Raw genomic sequence first — 19,862 nt, forward strand, 5'->3', positions numbered from 1 at the left:
ATGTTCGTTAATTGATAAAATAATTAAAGTGTAAATTATATTATATCTGTAAATAATTTCCTTTATCTCAACTGAAGTCTCATTTGCACTTGTTCGTAAAAATAAAAACTTGTTTTAAAATGTATGCATGTATCTAGCGTGGTTTATCTGTGAAATGGATGAACTGATACTATCTGAAGTCAACGCGATAAACGAGGTCTTTTCGGATGCGATTACTTTACTTAAGAAATACATGAAGCTGGCATTTGAAATCAGGCGCACAACGGCCACGTCAATTACACATTCTACAATGGCTATTAAACGCTATCGGGGCGTCATCAGCATTACTGTCCAAATGCTGGGCACGAGTTCCAGAATGAGCAGCATTAGGCTATAGACTACCGCGTTGGCCAAGTGCCTATGAAAACTTTTTTTTAAGATTTCTCAGGTGTGCAGGTTTCCTCATGATGATTTCCTTCACCGTCTAAGTGTTAATTAATATCTAATACGTACATAACTTTGAAAAATCCGAGGTGCGTGCCTGTGATTTGAACCTCTGACCCCTCGATTAAGAGGCCAAGTTGACCACTCGGCTATCTGTGCTTTTATCGGGGTGTAGTTTCACAGATTTCAATAAGAATCAGTGATTTGTGTTACGTAGGCGCATCAGATCTCAATTAGATCGTAACTCGAGCAATAGCTGGTTCGAGTTCCGATTGTGCTGTCTGCGCCTGCGCAAGTTATTGTACAATCAGCCATTATGGCCTGGGTCTCGAGGTGCTAACGTACCAATATTTATGTTCATTGAGCACATCTGAAACGCTTCTAATGCTGTTTACGAACTTTTCTTGTCACATAAATCGGTATATTTATTCTATGTGTCCCTGAAAAATCATAGACAAATGAAACTAAGTATGTTTCATTTGTCTATGATTTTACACTATATAAAGAAACACTACTACATAAGTCCAATAGTTGTTTTATAAAATCACACCGCCTTATACGCGCAATTTTCAGAATCGAATTGCAGTCGGAGCTATTAGAGAATAGCTATAAGTATTAGCTGTACCCTTCAATTCCTGTACAACTCAAACTTTTCAATAATATAATTATGAGAAACACATAAGGAAATATTTTCACACTTCAACATGGTTTCAAATTACCTAATCATGATGAAAATTAAATTAAAAATATGAAACTAAAATATTTAATGTCATGAGACATAGTTTAATTTTTGACAAAAAATTCTGAATTTTGAAAAAAACCTGCGCCCCTCCTGGGTATACTCAAAGTTATACCTGAATAGATTTTCAAATATATATTACCAGAAGCTATGGCAACATTACAGACAGAATCTCTTATCTTGAGGCTGCGTCTAAAGCAGGATTTCCAGGTATGTTGTCCGGACGACGCAATTTATACAATCAGTGTTGTGCGCGACCGCGTTAACTGCCTGATGCATGCTGATTGAGCTCGCTTGGAACATCACTAATGCAGTTTAGCTGCAGATTATACAGGAGAGAATATTAACCTGGATTAACAATTTGTACTTTACATTAAATGCAAAGTTTAAGAATAGAGAATTCCATTAATATTTAGGATTTTGTAAGACAATGTGTGAATTCTATTTCAAGTTTATTAAATAAGATGGTAAGGTCAGGATAAAACTCCTTTGTAATTAAACATAGCAAACATAAACATAAGTTTAAAAAGGCAGGATTCCAATAATATGTAGAAAGATAAAGGTCTAAATTCTATTTCACGTTTATTAAATAAGTAATTAATCGTACAATGTGTACATGCATAGTTAAATTGTGCTAATCGTGCTTCCTAATTATGTGGTTTACAAAGAATTACTTAATTAAAATTATAACTAACCTAAATAATGTTATTCCGCAAAATCCGTAAAAATATTAAATTGCTACCTCACTCGTCTATGAGCACAACAATCAAGTTATAATAGAGGCATTATTTTTGTGTAATTTTTGCTACTTATATTCCAGATTGCTAGATGATATCCTAGACCATATTTCTACTAAAGTATCACGTTAATTTAAAAATATATATATTTTTTTCAATTACAAATTTAAATTGAACAAAATTAATCTTGAATTCAGAAGATTCGCCTGTATCATATCGCAAACGAGAGTAAATATAACATTCATTAATATAGTTTCACGAATAACGTGTTAATTTATATATTTCCACTATATTTCAGTGAGAACTTCAGCCACTGCGACCTCCATCTTGGGCGCCCAGTCCAGGTCGTGAAGACTGGCGCGGAAGCACTTGGCCACGTCCAGAGCGCGCAGGCACTCGTCCTCTATGGCTTCGTGTTGCTGCTCACATCCGTGTACCAACGCCACCAGTTTCGATGCCACGTCTTCCGCTATGTATGATTAAAAGAGAAGAAATGCTTAAGACGTATGTTCAGTCATAAGATGTTCAGATCATGGAAAATTCTTTGTGGCTCAACTGCAAGAGTGACGTTTGCTGAATTCATTCGGTGACAGGCAACCCGATAGTCCATGCTGCCCATATGTGCAACCAGATCAAGATAGATCTGTCAGTCTTGGTACATTCTTATCCTAAACAAATATGACTGAAGATACGTTACTATTTCTAAGGATTAAATTGGAAAACCTGAGTATATCAACCTAACTTTACCATTTTAACTTTTACACTAACTAGAACCAACACTCAAATACGGCGGTTATTAGACAAAGTTAGGACTGATAGTGCCTTCACAATCTAATCACAGAAAATATCAACACCTTTGAATAACATTCATTAATGTTTAATATTGCATTCCTCATAATACTGGATAACCTACCAGCACCATTCTTCACGGCGAACTCCTGTGCGTTTCCATGGTGCAGCTTGCCACTAGCGTCCAGTAGCTCCAGCTTCTTGCTCATGCAGACGATGGCGCAGCCGGTGTCCCGGTGCGCGAGACCAGTCTCCTCCTTCCAGAAGTGATACAAGTCACTCAGGACGTGGTCTCCGAGGTTCAACTAGAAATTAGCGGTAATCTAAGTTGTATGTTTCTAGGAAACGAAAAATCTAATGACGAGAAAATAATACAAGATATAAAAAAAGGTTTTCGGAAATACAGATAAGGTAAAGTCACCTATTTCCGCGGTATTTTCACCAAAACTAGAAAGAGCGTCAGATATTAAGCATTTGCTACGGCTTAATAAGGAATTAGATAATTTTATCAGAAGCTTTATTATCTGTACTCTTAAAATAGACCCAACATTTTACGATGAAATATTGATTTAAATGTGTATTTTTAATAAATATGAACCAAGTCAGAAAACCCTAATTCCGATGTAAAAATCCTTATTCCGATGTATTTGGTTCCTAATTCCGAGTATACAAAAGAAGGGAGTGAAAGAGATAGAACGACTGCTACATGGTGTATAAAAATAAATGTTATTTATCCAATTTAGTTTCAATTTCGATTTAATTTTTTTTATTAGTTAAATAGTAGCTTTATTAAAAGTGTTATTAACTATGATTAAAGGGAAACTGCCGAAATAAAACTTTTTTACAGTATAGTTCTTGACTGGTTAATTTTACCAATGTATATCATGTATTTTTTTAAACAGCAGTCAATTCGTGCATCTGCAATACAATTTTGGACATTCTTCTTCATGTACATAATACTAGGGTTTATTATCGTACACCAGAAATAATAATAATATGGAATATCGTCATGAGGTTTGTAGAATTATTTCGTTTTAAGTAATTTAATCAAATGAAAACGTCATAAAATGTTCTAAAACTTATTTAAATATATATTAAAATCGTATTACAATATTAATTCTTCATTAATTAGGATTAAGCTAATTACTAATACAAACAATAGAAATATTCTTAAAAACCGATAAAACTTTAAACACCCTGTATAGTATTTTGCGCTTATGCCGCGGATTAATGTGCCCATATAACCTAATTCCGACTTATATACATCGGAATAGCGTTTCATAACCAAAAATCACGTTTCCAAATTCCGATTATTAAATAATAAAAGACTTTTACACAATTAAGAGGCAGAAAGATGCTTTATTAAAATATGTACATAATAATATACAATACTTGTTCAATATTACATCCATATCCGAATGAACTTCATTTTCTCTCCTTAGTTGTACCATAGAAGAAATTAGGAAAGTACATAGATAGGTCATCTTTGATACTATATAATTAGGTAATGCAGTACAATGCAGTATCACGGAAAATGATTTCGATATTAATTGAGTATTAAACTTGTCAAAATCGAAGCAAGACGTGCTTATTCATAAAAACAACTACAAAGATTTAAATTAAAAACAACTCTATGAAATTGCTATTCCGTGGTATACCTCGGTTTAAGGGACGGCCCAAAATATTTGGCACCTAATGCCGCTGTATTTTTAAACTTATTTTTACTCTTATCTGTTAAGAAATAAGCACAATATTTAATTGTTATCGATTCCATATATAATCAATATAATGTTTTCATCGAAACACTATCACACACATGCAAATTTATTGAAAAAAAAACTATTTGATAAATCGTGACATTCACGTGCAAAAGGCCCAAAATGTATGAAGCATACGTTTGATGGAGATGCTAATGCAAAACTTTGCGATTATTTAAAAAACCAAACACATAATACTAATACGATAGACATATGACAATAGAGTGATAAATTCTCTATTAAATAACATACCTTTTATTAAAAATGAGTTGGTAAATAGTTTATAAAAGCCGTTTTTGTAAATACCACGGAATATGGTGCCAATTTCAGAACCCCTCGGCATTAGGTGACTTTACCTTACATGATAAATTATAAAAAGCTTATTTGTTAAATTTTTGTAAGTATTTTGACGATGTTTTTTTTATTATACAATGCATTTGCATCATTTCAGTACGAAGAAAACCATAAAATCAACGACCAAAAATCATTTTCGACGGATGGCTTTCTAAACATTCCTTATTTGTTACAATCTTTTATTTTTGTTAAAGTTAGTAGTAATTTAACTTAACAAATACAAGTATGCACTCGTTTTAAACGTTAAATTAATTTAATGTTTTATCAAAAGAATAATAAACGAAGACTTCAATTTTATTATTTGATAGTTTAAAACTTATAATACTTACCTCATGTTTACACTGATCCAGGACTTTGAGGAAACTAGAAGTGATGCTTTTCATTGTTTCTTCATTAGCACTAATCCCATTAATTGCTAGAACAACAGCTATGAAGAGATACCTGGCCATTTTGGAATCTTCAACGATATAACATGTTCCGACAAACAGCTTTATATAAAGGTTCTAATAAATATAGGTTTAGGTGACAATGAGTTTTAATTGCCGGATGTTCTTTGCTAATTGCTAAGGTGGTCCTTTTAATGACACCCTTGAAATCCGTGGTATAGCACGCTAGGTGATGTGTCTAAGATTGAAGAATTTTTTTAGTCGTTGAGTAGGTCTAAAGGAAAATATTCAGGTTGAGAAGAATTTTGTAAGTAATTAAAAAGTATTCTACTTACTTCTGGAAAAAAGAATGATACGTGGGTAATTCTTTAAAAATAACGTGTCTTAAAATTGGTACAAACACTAATTAATTAAGTTATTACGTAATAGCGTATATAAAAAAAACATTAGTGACAAAAAGACAAATGTTTTTCTATATACGCTCTTTCCATAACGTGAATATACGTAATAATTAATCAAGTTTTAATAAATACATAAATATTTGGGTTAAATAAAAACTTTATAAAGTTTATAACTCCTTAAAGTTATTTTGAGAAAGAAGAGAAGATACATCTGGAGTCCATTGCAGGTCATGTATCCCATTTCTGAAGCATTTGGACACCTCCAGCGCCACCGCACAAGGATGTGTTGACGTCATTGGAAGTCCTCTGCATTTGTCGTAAAGACTGACCAACTTGGTCACCATAGCATCATCTATATGAAAATGACAAAATGTTTTGCAAGTTGGTGAATTGGGGTAAGTAACAAATTTGTTTATTTAGATTCTTCTCGATGTTTCCCCCTGGTAATGCAAATACGCACGACCTACGATAAGTACGTACTTTCTGATGTAAAATCTGAACTGCATGATAAGGAATTGTGTCCTGTTTTCTCAGGGTAGTCGTGAAAGATAACTATTGACTATTCTTACTCTTTTAGCGGTCATCTATCAAAATATTCAAAAATATTTCTTACTATTTTGCATTGGGCATGAGATCATTTTGGTTGTGTGTATCACCCCCACAAACACAATGTACACCCCTGTATCTGCTCCAATTATAGGAAGAAACGTATGCCCAGTAAGAAAAAATGCAGCCAAAATAGGGATCACTTTTAAATATTACCAGCGCCGTTAGCCCTCGCATAACCCTCAGCATTAGCTCTCATCAGCTGCCCTTCCCCATCCAGCAGCTCCAGCTTAGCCATGGAGCAGAGTACGAGACAGCCGGTCGATATATGTGTTAAGTTGTAGTTTGTGTTCCAATAGTTATAGATGTCTTTTTCCATGAGGTTTGTGGCGTTTACCTACAAAATATCTATGATATTTTTTCCTGTCATTTATAGAGTGGTCACCACAGTTACTTCTATCTTATGAAAGTACAACATTAGGTGGTTTTGCGTTTTAGATTGAACGGCTAAGATTCAATCGAATTCAACTACTGCAATATTGTTTGGGTGATGCTCATAAACATCATGCACTTACCATCAGCAGATGAATTTGATCTTCATATATTATGCCAAATAAATGTATTATACGCACCATATCTCCACACTCAAGTAAATTCAATCCGAAACTGTAGCTCAATGTCTTCATAACTTCTTTATTTTTGTTTATCTTTGCCACTGTATGGATTTCCAAACTCACATTTATCAATATAGACAATACAATAACAAAAGGTTTTTCTGATTTCACTTTACACATATTGAACTTCTGTGTTTTACCGTTTCAGTGGTGTTATTTGGTTTTGGTGGTCTATATCTTACGGAAGTATACCACTACACATAATTATTCTTACTTGCACATAACAACAGTAGGTACTGTAAAATAATTATGACTTGGTTCAATAAAGATTAAAATCCAAAACTTCTATTTATCTCTTATGACCTCTATATGTATAAAAGCGAAACATAAAAGACCGGACTTAGCGGCGCGCCTTGAGGGAGGCTTATGTCCAGCTGGATTGACATCTCATGATGAAATATAACCGCCGTTATTTGGATTACATTATTATTGAAACGAGTTACATACTTTTCAACTAGCAAGTTCTTGTGTACCGATGTCGACACCGTCGCCTCTCGGTTGAACGCAGCTGCGCTAATAGCTTAATTGATTTCCACCCGCACGTGGGTCGTGGTGCTGATTAGCTTATTAATTTACATTCCTCAATTAAGATTGAATAATCCCGTTCCTGTTTCACGCTTGTTTGTTCAGCCGTTTGCTTTATCGTTTTATCAGCTGCATTATAAAATTTCAAATGAGAATTTAGTAGATAATCATTATCTATTAGAACCATTAATTCTTATTTCGTATAGTTTTATTGATTAAATATTCATTGATAAAATGCAAAGAGTTCAAAGACTATTAACATTAAAAATAGCATGGATAGCCTAGTTGTTAATACTTGACGTTTCAATCGGGAGGACCAAGATTCGAATACCAGGCCCACCTGTTCTTTTTTTACAAGCTATTATTTTCAGAGTAATGACTAAATTAGAAATTGATTATCACTGGCTTAAAAGGCGAAGGAAAACTCACGAAGAAACATGAACTTGTTACTTCTCAAGGGTGTGTGAAATCCCTACCAATTCAAACTTGGCTAGCGCATTGGATCATGGCCTATATCCTTAACTATTGTCCAGTATTTAGTGACATTAATAAAAAGTTAAAAAATTATTGAGACAGATTCTTAATATACAAAATGAATGTATTTGTAGAAGTCTAAAAGCCTGTGTTCGAAAAATAAAATTGTAAGACACATTACTAAAAAAACACACTGTATTTACCGTCGATGGATTACTAAAAGTTATAATTAAGTTGTAATGAAGTAATTTAGTAACATCTCAATAAATTCGCGACGCATCATCATGTGAGGGCGCTTCTCGTGTAATCGATTTACGATAATCACTCATTCGTTATTCGATTATGCATTCGAGCCTCCAGACGTGACTCGCTAGTGATTATATTATTAACTTGTGTTTATACTAGGGGTCGCAATCCGGTATTCGAGATTTCGAAAATACCGGGATACCGGGCCAAATTTAGGTCTTATTAATACCGGTTTTAATTTTACAAAAACCGGGATATTCGGTATTTTCGGTTTTTAGTAAAATAAAACAAAATAAAGTTAAAGTCATACAAATTACTCCAATGGACTCTGGCACAATGCAAAAGTCCATATTAAACAAGCGTTACAATCGATACAACCTATGAAAATCAACAAACATCAGCATTGGATGTCAGGTGAGACTTGGCGTATTGTATAACTTCGTCGGAGAGCTAAAGAAAAGGCTCGTCTATTCAGAACCTAAATCAACTGAACGCACAAATACAAGCTGGATGCAGAAGAAATCTTAATACTCATCTTAAAAACATCACCGTAGAGTTAGAAGGACACTCTGATCGATTTGAAATAGATCTCTTAAAAAAATCCGATATATAACCCATCAATTTAAATCCAGAACATAGGCTATTAAGGATGCTGATGGTGTGATTGTTACCGAAATTAAGGAAATCGTCAAAGTATGGCAAAAATACTGCACTTTTCTCTAATAGTGCAACCTTATACACAACATATGCCAAAAAATAATACACAAAAAGAACCATCTATGTATATTCAAAGATGAAGTACGCGCTGCTATTTAATTTATTAAAACGCGACAAAGCAATTGACATAGATGATATTCCTATTGAAGTGTTTCCATCAATGGATGAACTCGAGGTTGACATGTTGCCTACCATATGTAATCGCGTCTGGGAAAATGGACAGTGACCACGACACTGGGCCCACTCTATTTTCATTACACTTCATACAAAAGGGTCGACAAGGAAGTGCAGTAGCTATAGTTTTATGCTATATTTCTGGTGTATCACAATGAAAGAAACATTTAGAGGAAGACTATATACTTTTCATAAATATATTATAACAATGACAATTATGACAATTGGCTTCAAAAAACAACACGCCAACACGATCTTCGCTTTAACAAGATCTGCTGTCGATAGGCTTGATAAGATTTGGAGGAACCGCAACATATCAAAAAACACCAAGACAGACCAATATGGTTTTCGAAAGGGCCGTACAGCTGGTGATCTTCTTGTGTACCTCACTCAACGTTGGGCACAAGCTGTTGAGAGCAACGGGGAGGCATTGGCCGTAAGCCTGGACATCGCTAAGGCCTTTGACCGGGTCTGGCATAGGGAAGGGCCCTAAGCTCGGGCTCGCGAAGTTACCATCTTAAGGTCTTTCCGAGAGGTTGTGCACATGGACAGCCAGCTTTCTGTCTGAGCGGCATATTAAGGTCGTAGTTGACGGGTGCTGCTCAGACACGAAGCTCATCAACGCTGGCGTGCCCCAAGAGTCTGTATTATCTCCCACGCTTTTTATTGTGCATATCAATGATTTGCTGCTACAAACCGATGGAATTCATTGCTATGCAGATGATAGCACGGGAGATGCTATGTACACAGGCCGTGCGGACACCTCTCGGACATTCGTGGAAGAAAGCAGAATCCGACTTGTGTCTGAAATCAAGAATACTCTAGAGCGGGTCTCGGAATGGGGTCGTCTTGACCTTGTTGAGTTCAACCCCCATGAAGACACAAGTCTGCGCGTTTACCGCTAAAAAGCCCCATTCGTCATAGCGCCTAAGTTCCAAAGTACCCCGCTCACCATTGGTAAAAGTGTAGAGATCCTGGGAGTAGACATCTCGTGTGACGTGCAGTATCGGAGTCATTTGGAAGTTAAATCCAAGCTGGCTTCAAAGAAACTGGGCGTCCTGAACAGAGCCAAGGAATACTTCACTGGGGGACAACTCCTTCTGCTTTATGAAGCGCAAGTGAGGCCCCACATGGAGTACTGCTCGCATCTCTGGGCAGGGGCACCACAATACCAGCTTAACCCACTTGACTCCGTACAGAAACGCGCGGTGCGAATCGTCGATGACCCAGCGATCTCTGATCGGTTAGAACCCTTAAGCCTGCGGAGGGACATAGGTTCCCTCTGCGTGTTCTACCAACTTTACAATGGTGAGTGTTCCGAGGAACTGTTTGATATGGTGCCTACGTCGCCTTTCCTTCATCGCACCACTCGCCGAAGGATGTAGTTCCATCCACATCAACTGGACCCGTGGCGGTCCTCCACGGTTCGGTTTGATCATTCATTTTTGCCGCGTACGTGCAAAATGTGGAATGAACTTCCTCCTGAGGTGTTCCCTCAGGACTATGACATGGGGTTCTTCAAGAGGGGTGTAAAAAGAGCTCTCCTTCGAAGCAGGCGATGCATTGGTGACTCCTCCTAGTTTTTCCTATCTTTCTGTACGCTGCGGAGACGTAGACGATTCGGATGCAATCGCCGTAAAATTGATGCCCTAGAAATACTATTCCCTGGATCTACGATTATCTGGATTAGTATACTAAAATATTTCGGCCACATATTTAGGGACGAGAACTCAGTAGTACGGCTTGTAGTTCAGTGAAGGGTAGAAGGAAAGAGGTCACGCGGCAGATCGCCTACTCGCTGAACAGACCTTATAAAATCTAGCACACAATGTTCCCTCGTCTGGTGTTGCCGCAAGGCCAGCATAGAAGGCGGTGGCGAAGGATCGCAAGAGCAACTGTTCAAGGCACCTGTGGATGACTGACCAGTTATCATCATCATGCCACGACCACTCTGTCAAGAGTGCACGACTACAGAGATATTTTTTTCCAGCTTTCCACATAATTATATTTTTATATAATTTATTTATTGATGAATTCGGAACTCATAAGGTCGTTAATAAATCATAAACTTCTGTAATTAACTTGGTATTAAGTAATAGGACCTATTTTCCTTCGGAATACCACTAAATTAACATTACATAGTAAAATGCTCAATAAAAATTAGTAACTTTATCTTAATCTCGGAAATATCGAAAAAACCGGAATACCGGGATTGTCTAGGGTCAGTACCGAAAATACCGGTTTTGCTTAGATGGTCCGGTATTGCGACCCCTAGTTTATACCTAAATGTTTTATTGATGGTTTAGGAATTAAGATGTAGGTCGATGGTAGAGTAAGGAGACACGTACTTAATTTTGTATTTTGTATGTTAATCCCGATGAATATGTAAATTTTGGAGTCAGATAAATTAAATGTGACCGTTAACCCAGTACTATCTCACTGGGCAAGGATCGCCTCGCAGTAACGAGTCAAACGCGCTGGCCGAGTGGGAGTAGTATTTGCCTAAAAAAACATTTATTCCGATATGCGTAATAATGTTAACACAAAACACTAAAAGACTAAGCAATAACCTAACAATTAATACATGCTCGACACAGTGTACCGCGCTATGCATGCATACACAATGCATTCTGGATAAGGTACTCTCTCAGCGTATGCCGTGGTGGAGTGCACGGGCGACGTTGGTTTTCATTGGGACCTAGAAAAGGGTGTAATAACAACCAACTGAGCAGAAACACTGAAGTAACCGTTAGTCACCAAATTACAGCAAGTTGACCAATAGGTATGTAAAATAACATTGATTAAAATAGCTTCTCTCTGATGCATTAGATAATAAAACGTCGGCGTAGATATCTAAATTGTTTTAAATGAGACGAATTTATCAACATTAAATATGTAAATTGTACTGATAAATTTAAAATGTCGAGACAAATTGAGGAAATAATGTTGGTCTTAGATATTAGCTCTTATCTATTTGTACTAACTACGAGATATTGATGACGAGTTCATAAATAAATAACACATTATTTAAAGTCGCAACCTTTATTTGTTGCTTTGCAGTTTCTTAACTAACCCTCTCCAAATTATAATTATACTTATATGTATAATAAAAACAATACCTTATCTAGTGTGTGACATAAATATAATCTTAAAGGTAATATACTTTTAATAGCAGTAAGTAATGTCCAAAAAAATCAAAATCGTTGTTTAAGTAGTTGCCCCGCCAACCTATCATAGATCAACATTCCCATATTGTAAGCTAATATTTCATTACTTTTGGATATATTTTACCTTGGTTTTGGTTATAAAATTAGGTATTATAAGAATGATAGATTTCTTAATCATTCACATTGAAATTTATTTTAAACGACTGACACTTCAAATTAATCAGCGTGGCTACACAACATATTCTTGCTAATGTTTTATTAATTAGTTACGGAAATCTTTAATGAAAACTTAATTTAAAAGACACGTTAATTAAAACAAACAACCCCAATACATCATGTCGATTGCTGGTAATAGATAAGCAATAGTAAAATGAAAACAAAACCGCTAAACTTGAAGCCAATGATGTACGAGAGCTAACAGATATGGATGGAAGAAATGAATCAGCGAATACTAAACCGACGGCATGATTAACGCTCGCTAAGTGCACTTCGCATAATAATAATGATTTCAACATTACATTACACTACTCTTGGTCAATGACCGGCAAGTAATATTAGATTTATGTAATTGTGACAGTTCACTGACATAAATGAATGTAAACCTGAAGAGTTTCAATCATAATTTAGATAATCATAATATGATAACAATTTATTATGGTATGGTTAACAATGTAAATCGTAACAATATGATAACTCATCTAAGCAATATGAACGTTGACAATTTTAGACTGAAGATGTTCAAACGAACAATATATTTTATGTATGACTTGTACTTTTAAAAAATAGTGAAGTATCTAGTAGATTATAAGAATAGAAATAAAATTGAGCGACGGTGTTAGTTAATTCAAATAATCATGATGTTAGAATTATAAAGATTATTTCGTATTTAGGATTTCTTAAATTGGGGTTTAAAAATTGTTAAACTTCAGCCAAGATCTCTTCCATGATGACCGCCATATCCGGTGCCCAGTTTAATTTGTGTATCTCAGCTTTGAAACATTTAGTGATGCCAAGGACCTTGACACAGTCGTCGTCGCTAGGGGGCGTTGTGATCTCACATTGATGGAGTAGGTCTACGAACTGCTGGGCCATTTCGTCATCTATAATGAATTTAAATATGATAAATACGCTTAGAGATGTTTTTAAAAGTATGTTTTTTTAACGAATGAAGTACTAATGTATGTGTGTAGTAATGTATGTATTTATTTGTATTATACGGAACTAGTTTTTGCCCGCGGCTTCGCCCGCGTTTAAAAGAAAATAATATAACATACTAACATACATTAAACTGAAAATTGTACCTTCAACTTTGCTAAAGAACATCACTTGTTCAAATGCATAGTTTACGATTCAATCCTTACTAATATCGATTAAAATAATCGATGTTTTGGGTCCAAAAGATCGATTCTCCGATTAATCGATCTTAGATCGCCATCCCTAGTTCCCGTGGGATTTCCGGGAAAAAACTATCCTATGTCCTTTCTCGGGTCTCAGACCATCTTTGTACAAAATTTCATGAAAATCGGTTCACTGGTTTAGGCGTGAAGAAGAGACAACCAGACAGACAGACAGACAGACAGAGTTACTTTCGGATTTATAATATTAGTAAGGATTTGTAGTAATATATTAGTCTGAAAGATTAAATTGATGTCTGTAGTTTTTCTTCATGTTACACATATACATGCGTACATGGACGTATGTAAATGACAGATCTGTACCTATGTCTGCATCTTTATTAATTGGGTTGTACATTTTGATGACAATATTTCATTTAGCTTTATGTAGGTACTTACTATAGAATTGAATACATGCAAGAACAAAAATAAGTAAGCATTCTGTTGTAGTCAACCATAAGTATAATCTTAATGGAATATTTTATTTAAAAAATAAAGAGAATCTAACCAGCGCCCTGTTCCTTAGCGAACTCCTGAGTATTGTCAATCCGCACCTTCCCGTCAGGGTCCACGATGTTTATCTTTTTGGAAAGGCAGATGACGGCGCATCCCGTCATTGGATCTGAGAGCTCATAGTCTTCTTTCCATAAATTGAAGAAGTCTGTGTTTATTGTACTTGGGAGGGCCATCTACATTAGAGTATAGAATTTATAAAATTATATTTATTATTATATGCCAAGTTGATTCAAGATGAAAAGAAAAATGTAGATTTTTATGTTAATGAGCGCAGATATCTGTAAGACTCTACATGGATCTTGATCCCGGGATTCTAATGCATAAGTTATTATATCTTTAGCATCTGTGTTTTTCTACATTTATCATCATCATACGTATCTCTATTAATTGTATCGTAAATACCTTTACTGAATTTTGGACTATAGCTTTCCTATTCAATAACTTTGTAAAAGCTATTTATTCTCTATTCTCCTAATAAATATTAATAAATCATTTACATGGACTTTAGAACGGCATAATGAGCCAGAGCTCGTTTGAATTCAATACAATATTTTCATAAGGTAGCAAAAGTAGGAGCCATATTGAATAGCCCGCTAAAGTACTCGTTTGACCGCGACCATGGAAATGCCACTTACTAACAGGGGAACTATGAGTTATCGCATTACGATGAATCAGCGTTTCTATAGCTCTGCGATGAAATAAATTAACAAAACAATAGAATTCGACATATAAAACTGTTTAGCATGCCGTAAACTAAACGTAACGTTAAAATTTTTCTTCTACAATAGTCCATTTCATCTCCACGCCCAAAATGTAGCGCCACCAACACTATAGATGGTTTAAAGAAAAGAAAAATGGAATTTTATCGCGGATTCAGCTTTCGAGTTTATAAGATTAAGCAGAAATGTAATTCTGTTAGTCATAATATATTTAAAAAGATAATGCAATATCAAAATTCTTGGAGCATCTTATTAACTTATAAAATATTTAGAAATAAATCATTAATATAAACGAACACTTTAGTAGTACGTACCTCCTTTTTACATTCATCCAAAGCCTTAGTAAACGTTATCGTCATTGTTTTAACCACTTCTTGAGACGAATCTGCCTCCCGATCAAGTAGCAAGTAAACCATCAACAAAAATATCATTATCGACTTCATGTTTTTCAATAACGGCTCTGAGATATTTATCTGGATTATCTTTGAGTTCATCTTTATATAAGCTTTGTGTTTAATTGGTGTAGTCGTAATTGTCATCTTATTCATTAATATTTAATTAACCTGTCCACTCGTTGTTACCTGTTAAATTCACATGAACAGGCTGGGACGTTTTAATTGCATATAATGTTTAAATTATAATCGTCTTTTTCTTAGCATATCTAGATGATACAGTTCCGTCATTCAAGTAGATACATTAGATTAATTAAAATCAACTAATAAATAAAACTTTAAATTGTTTTAGTGCAGAAAAATGTAGCGAATAATTTTAAGACTGATCCCGCTCCCGGCAAGCGTTATATTATATACTTAAGTTTATACAGGAAGTTGTTACATATTTTATATTTTTATTACAAAAGTGGAGTGTATACGTAGCTTACAGATAAACTGTTAAACGAGAACATATTTTTTATTAAAAAAACGATATAGTATCTGATATTTTTTTAAAGACGATGCAGGCGATATTAAAAACAGTTGTTTTCTTAGACGTCAAGAGAAGCATCGTGTAAGGCACAAAGAAGTGCTCCATAATCGGAAAAGACTAGTAATTTCCTATCAAGATCACAGGCAGGCAAATGTTTCATCGGACTCGTATTCTCAGGCACATATTCTTCCTTTGGCATAGAGTACTTGTGTTGATATATCGGTATAGTTCAAATAAATTTCTTAAATAATCACTGCAATTAAAACTGTGGTAATAATTACGTTTAGTGAATACTTACGAACGACATAAGTATGAATATTGTTATTCTTCAAAGTAGTATCGTTGCAAAATTTAAGATATATGTACCAAGACATAATTATTCACATGGTCATCGTAATTCAACAAGGGTACTAACAAGGTTCAAACACACTTTCTAACAAGCTGTCCTTCTTTATGATCTCCTCAGGCATAATTTTCTCTGCTAAGCTTTAATATGTTATAATAACAAATGCAAATAGCGCTGCAACGGAAATGGGTGTCATAAAGTTAGACTCATACTGTATATCCTAATCAGCAATCAACATAACACTATATATTTTACCCTTTATTATAATATAGAATAATTTAATATTTTAATAATTTATCGAAAAACATGTATTCCATCTGATGGTAAGTGGCTACTGCCGCCCATATAAATCTGTTATCAAACCCAGATAGGATGGAGGACCCCTGATGCCTAAGCTGGAACGCCCCGGAAAAATATATCTCCATTACCCCACTTTTCAAATAAGAACACAACAGCGCTTAACACTACTGTTATGAGGCAAAAATAGGTGTGGCGGTGGTGCCGCCGGAGTCGAACCACAAAAAGTTCTTACCACCTTCCTGTAGATGGTTGTTCCAGCATATGTGTGCATTTGTCATTATTTGGCATGCCATACATCCCAAACGGCTTGATTGATTTCAACATAATTTCATTATAATTTATATTCAAGATGCATGCATCATATCAAGCAGCATGCACCGCCTTATATTTGAAACAAAAATATAAATACACATTATTCACAAAATAGGTTACTTAAAAGTAAACTACATAAAAACCACAAATTTTAACTTGCATTTTATTCAATACGTTTCAGAACTCATTTACATAGCTTTGGTCATCAACATCATCGTCACTCAGTACTTCTCCATCACCGCTTCGATCATCGTGACCTCTGGTGCGATGCCCTCCTTCTTGGCGTCGCGTTTGAAGCAGGCTGCCACCTTCACCACCCGGCTGCAGTCCTCCTCGATGTCGTCGAACTGCTTCTCACAGTTGTGGATCAACTCCACCATCTTGGCTGAGAGGATCTCACCTATATAATGGTGAAATAACGTAGCGGTTATTGAAAATTGTGTTCGTGGATGATAATGTGAGAAATATTGATTGATACATAAAGTTACTTTTTTCCCGACCATGAGACTAAGTTCACTTAATATAAATACAACATAGAACATTAACAATTTGTAATAACCTTTATGAGCTCAAAACGAATACTGCGAAAGAATCAGATATGATATTTAAGAACCCAAAATGGCTAATATTTACTATTGTATTGTATTGCAATACCCTCAACTAAACATACAAAAGTATCATGTAAGTATATCCAGTTTTCTAGCATCCCATTGCTCTACGATTTTCATTCTACTATCACTTGTATGGAGTTTGGCAGATAATCACGGAACAATATATATACAAACCCTTAGGAAAACTCTTGACATAATCATGCATGTTTACATGATGCATCCTGGCATCGTCCTGCATCAGCGAGAACTTGTTGGACATGCAGATGATGGCGCAGCCGAGCTCGCGGTGCACCACCTCGAAGTCTTCGCTCCAGAAGTGCTGGAAACCTTCCATGACGTCTGCCGAAAGGCCTGACTGTGGAATCGAATTTATTCTAATTTGAACTCTTCTCTCTGTTTTCAAAGAGTGACTTAAAGTTTGTGTGTTCAAATGGTATTAGAACCAATATGGTTTGATCGGATGGCACCAGTGCTAGAAATAGAAATATTTCTAGTGACAAGCAGTTCTAGCTTTTCGATGGAAGGGTGTGGATGCGGGCCGATGTATAATTATGTGTACCGACCATCATAGTCATCAGGAGTGGAAGTGCAGTTATGACTAAGTGCCATTTGTGGCAATGATCACTTATCATCAGGTCCATGCTCGTTTGTGGCTTCAATGTTATTAAGTGAGTCCATGACATTGTAATTTAGCCCCTTAAGTTCTTAACAAAATATACTAATAAGTGATTCTATTTTTCGTTGAGTCCTTTCGTACCAACATTTTAGATCAATTGCAATGATAACAGTGTCCATATACTGAAAAAATAGGAAATGAATTATTTTCTTACCTCTTCCCGACACTCTTCTAAAGCCTTCCCGAAATGTGCAGTAACATGACTCATCACCTCAGCATCACCTAGCGCAGGTTCCAAAACCGAACCTAGAAGAACCCCAACTACCATCCAAACCCAAGATGAAGCCATTCCGACTGACGAGACAACAATGGCAACAGGTGGAGCACTCGCCATTATATCTTACAAAAACTTTTTTTTCTGCTATCATTATAGAGTATTTGTTTACCAATTTCTGCAGATACTGTTCACATAATACAAGGTAATAAGGACCAAATTTGTTGAATAATAAGATAAGATGGTGGTTAGCTAAGTGCTGATGTCCGGTGCAAACATGAGTAGTAATTGTGACTTTGGATAATTGAAAGGTACTGTATAGTCATAATCACATGTCATACGTTTGTATACGTCCTTATTATGAGCCGTAGGTTTACAACTACTGTTTACTGAAATTCAGCGAAGTAAATTAAGCCTTTGGTGTAGAAGATTGAGGTTGTTGTGGAGTGTTCCTTTGTGCTGATGCCTTGATTAGAGTTATTAACTAAATAATACGATACAATATGTGTTTAAATTAATTATCGTAACAACATAAAAATAATAACAAAATTAACCAGTGCAACTTATGTAATTATAACTATGTTTCCGACAATTCAATAAAAACAATTTTAAAGTTTATATAGTAATAAATTGGAATGATCACGCATATTAAATGTTACTAAAGCAACCCTTATTTTACATTGGATTCCTAAATATTTTACATTAGTGGTACACGACCATAAATAGCCTTTGATACGTTGAAACCTTTTCCAGACTTATACCTACCACCTATGGAATATTAATAGATAACTGCGGAGGAAAGTTGAAGTAGACCATTCAAGTCACGATTCCCATTACATGCGCCACTGGACGAATCACTTCCCCACACAAGGGCTGAGGGGCCCAAACAAAGTTAATGCAGACTTGTTCTTGAAACAATAGAGCGATTGTGCCGCCGTGTGTAATCAGATGATTTGCGAATTTGGCCATCATGTTCCGCTTTGTAGGCAGCCTTTTTTGAAAATTAATAAGGTCGTAAGTATAGCTATGGGCATGGTTGCTTTGGTGACCTTTTATATAACACCCAGACCACTTAGATGTGGTGTGTTTCTCCGCGATTTTTGTGTCAAAATCTGGTAATTATCTGTATTAAATTTCCGTGCAATGGAAAAAATATGTATTACTCACTCATTAATTTCTTCCTTTTATCTAAAGTGTCAGGTATAGCATATATAAAATATAGATACTAAGTTTTCTCCTTTCTCGATGTTTGTTTATAATTTTACCGATGATGGCTAGATATTGATTAGCTATTTGGTTAAATAGCAAGCCCGGTTTATTATGATTACAAGCTATACCTGGCGTTATATTGTCTGCTACGAGTATGTCTGTGTCATCATCATTTCAAACCAAGGAACACTTTTGTTATCCTTTGCAAGCTTTGGTGGAAGATTACTTGTTGATTGCTGCTTCAGACATCTTTTATTGCGACGTGTTGGCAATTTATGTTTGATGCTCGGGAGATGCATGTCTTAGTTGAAAATTGCAAATACTTAAATTCACTTTCATAAGAATTTTGTATTATTAATAAAAAATATAAATAAAAAATAAAAATAATAGAAATATCAGGCAACTCCAAACGAAAAGCCTTGTCATGAAAACATGCTACGATCATTAATGTAGCCTCATAACAAATTACCGTGTATTACGTCCGATACATCATTAGAGCAAATCCCCTGACATATTACGTGGAAAACTATTA

The 19,862-nt window shown here is 35.3% G+C and overlaps 3 protein-coding genes across 9 annotated transcripts in view; all 3 read right to left on the minus strand.

Moving 5' to 3' along the window:
- Positions 1 to 19,862, minus strand: part of esn (espinas) — a 400,966-nt gene that overhangs the window by 239,752 nt on the left and 141,352 nt on the right. The window lies entirely within an intron of this gene.
- Positions 1,732 to 5,283, minus strand: LOC140752220 (pheromone-binding protein-like). Its single transcript, XM_073086436.1, has 3 exons — positions 5,129 to 5,283; positions 2,813 to 2,993; positions 1,732 to 2,368 (listed from the first exon to the last, which is right to left on the minus strand). The coding sequence occupies exons 1-3, from the start codon at positions 5,246 to 5,248 to the stop codon at positions 2,187 to 2,189; spliced, it is 483 nt and encodes a 160-aa protein (XP_072942537.1). The 5' UTR covers positions 5,249 to 5,283; the 3' UTR covers positions 1,732 to 2,186.
- GOBP2 (general odorant binding protein 2) lies at positions 12,908 to 18,222 on the minus strand. The gene is made up of 6 exons (XM_073086863.1): positions 18,062 to 18,222; positions 17,406 to 17,586; positions 16,845 to 17,020; positions 15,053 to 15,277; positions 14,012 to 14,192; positions 12,908 to 13,209 (listed from the first exon to the last, which is right to left on the minus strand). The coding sequence occupies exons 1-6, from the start codon at positions 18,194 to 18,196 to the stop codon at positions 13,028 to 13,030; spliced, it is 1,080 nt and encodes a 359-aa protein (XP_072942964.1). The 5' UTR covers positions 18,197 to 18,222; the 3' UTR covers positions 12,908 to 13,027.

The sequence above is a fragment of the Epargyreus clarus genome, unplaced genomic scaffold, assembly GCF_041222505.1.
Source record: "Epargyreus clarus isolate Ecla_fem2 unplaced genomic scaffold, WU_Ecla_fem_2.2 ptg000024l, whole genome shotgun sequence".
NCBI lineage: Eukaryota > Metazoa > Arthropoda > Insecta > Lepidoptera > Hesperiidae > Epargyreus > Epargyreus clarus.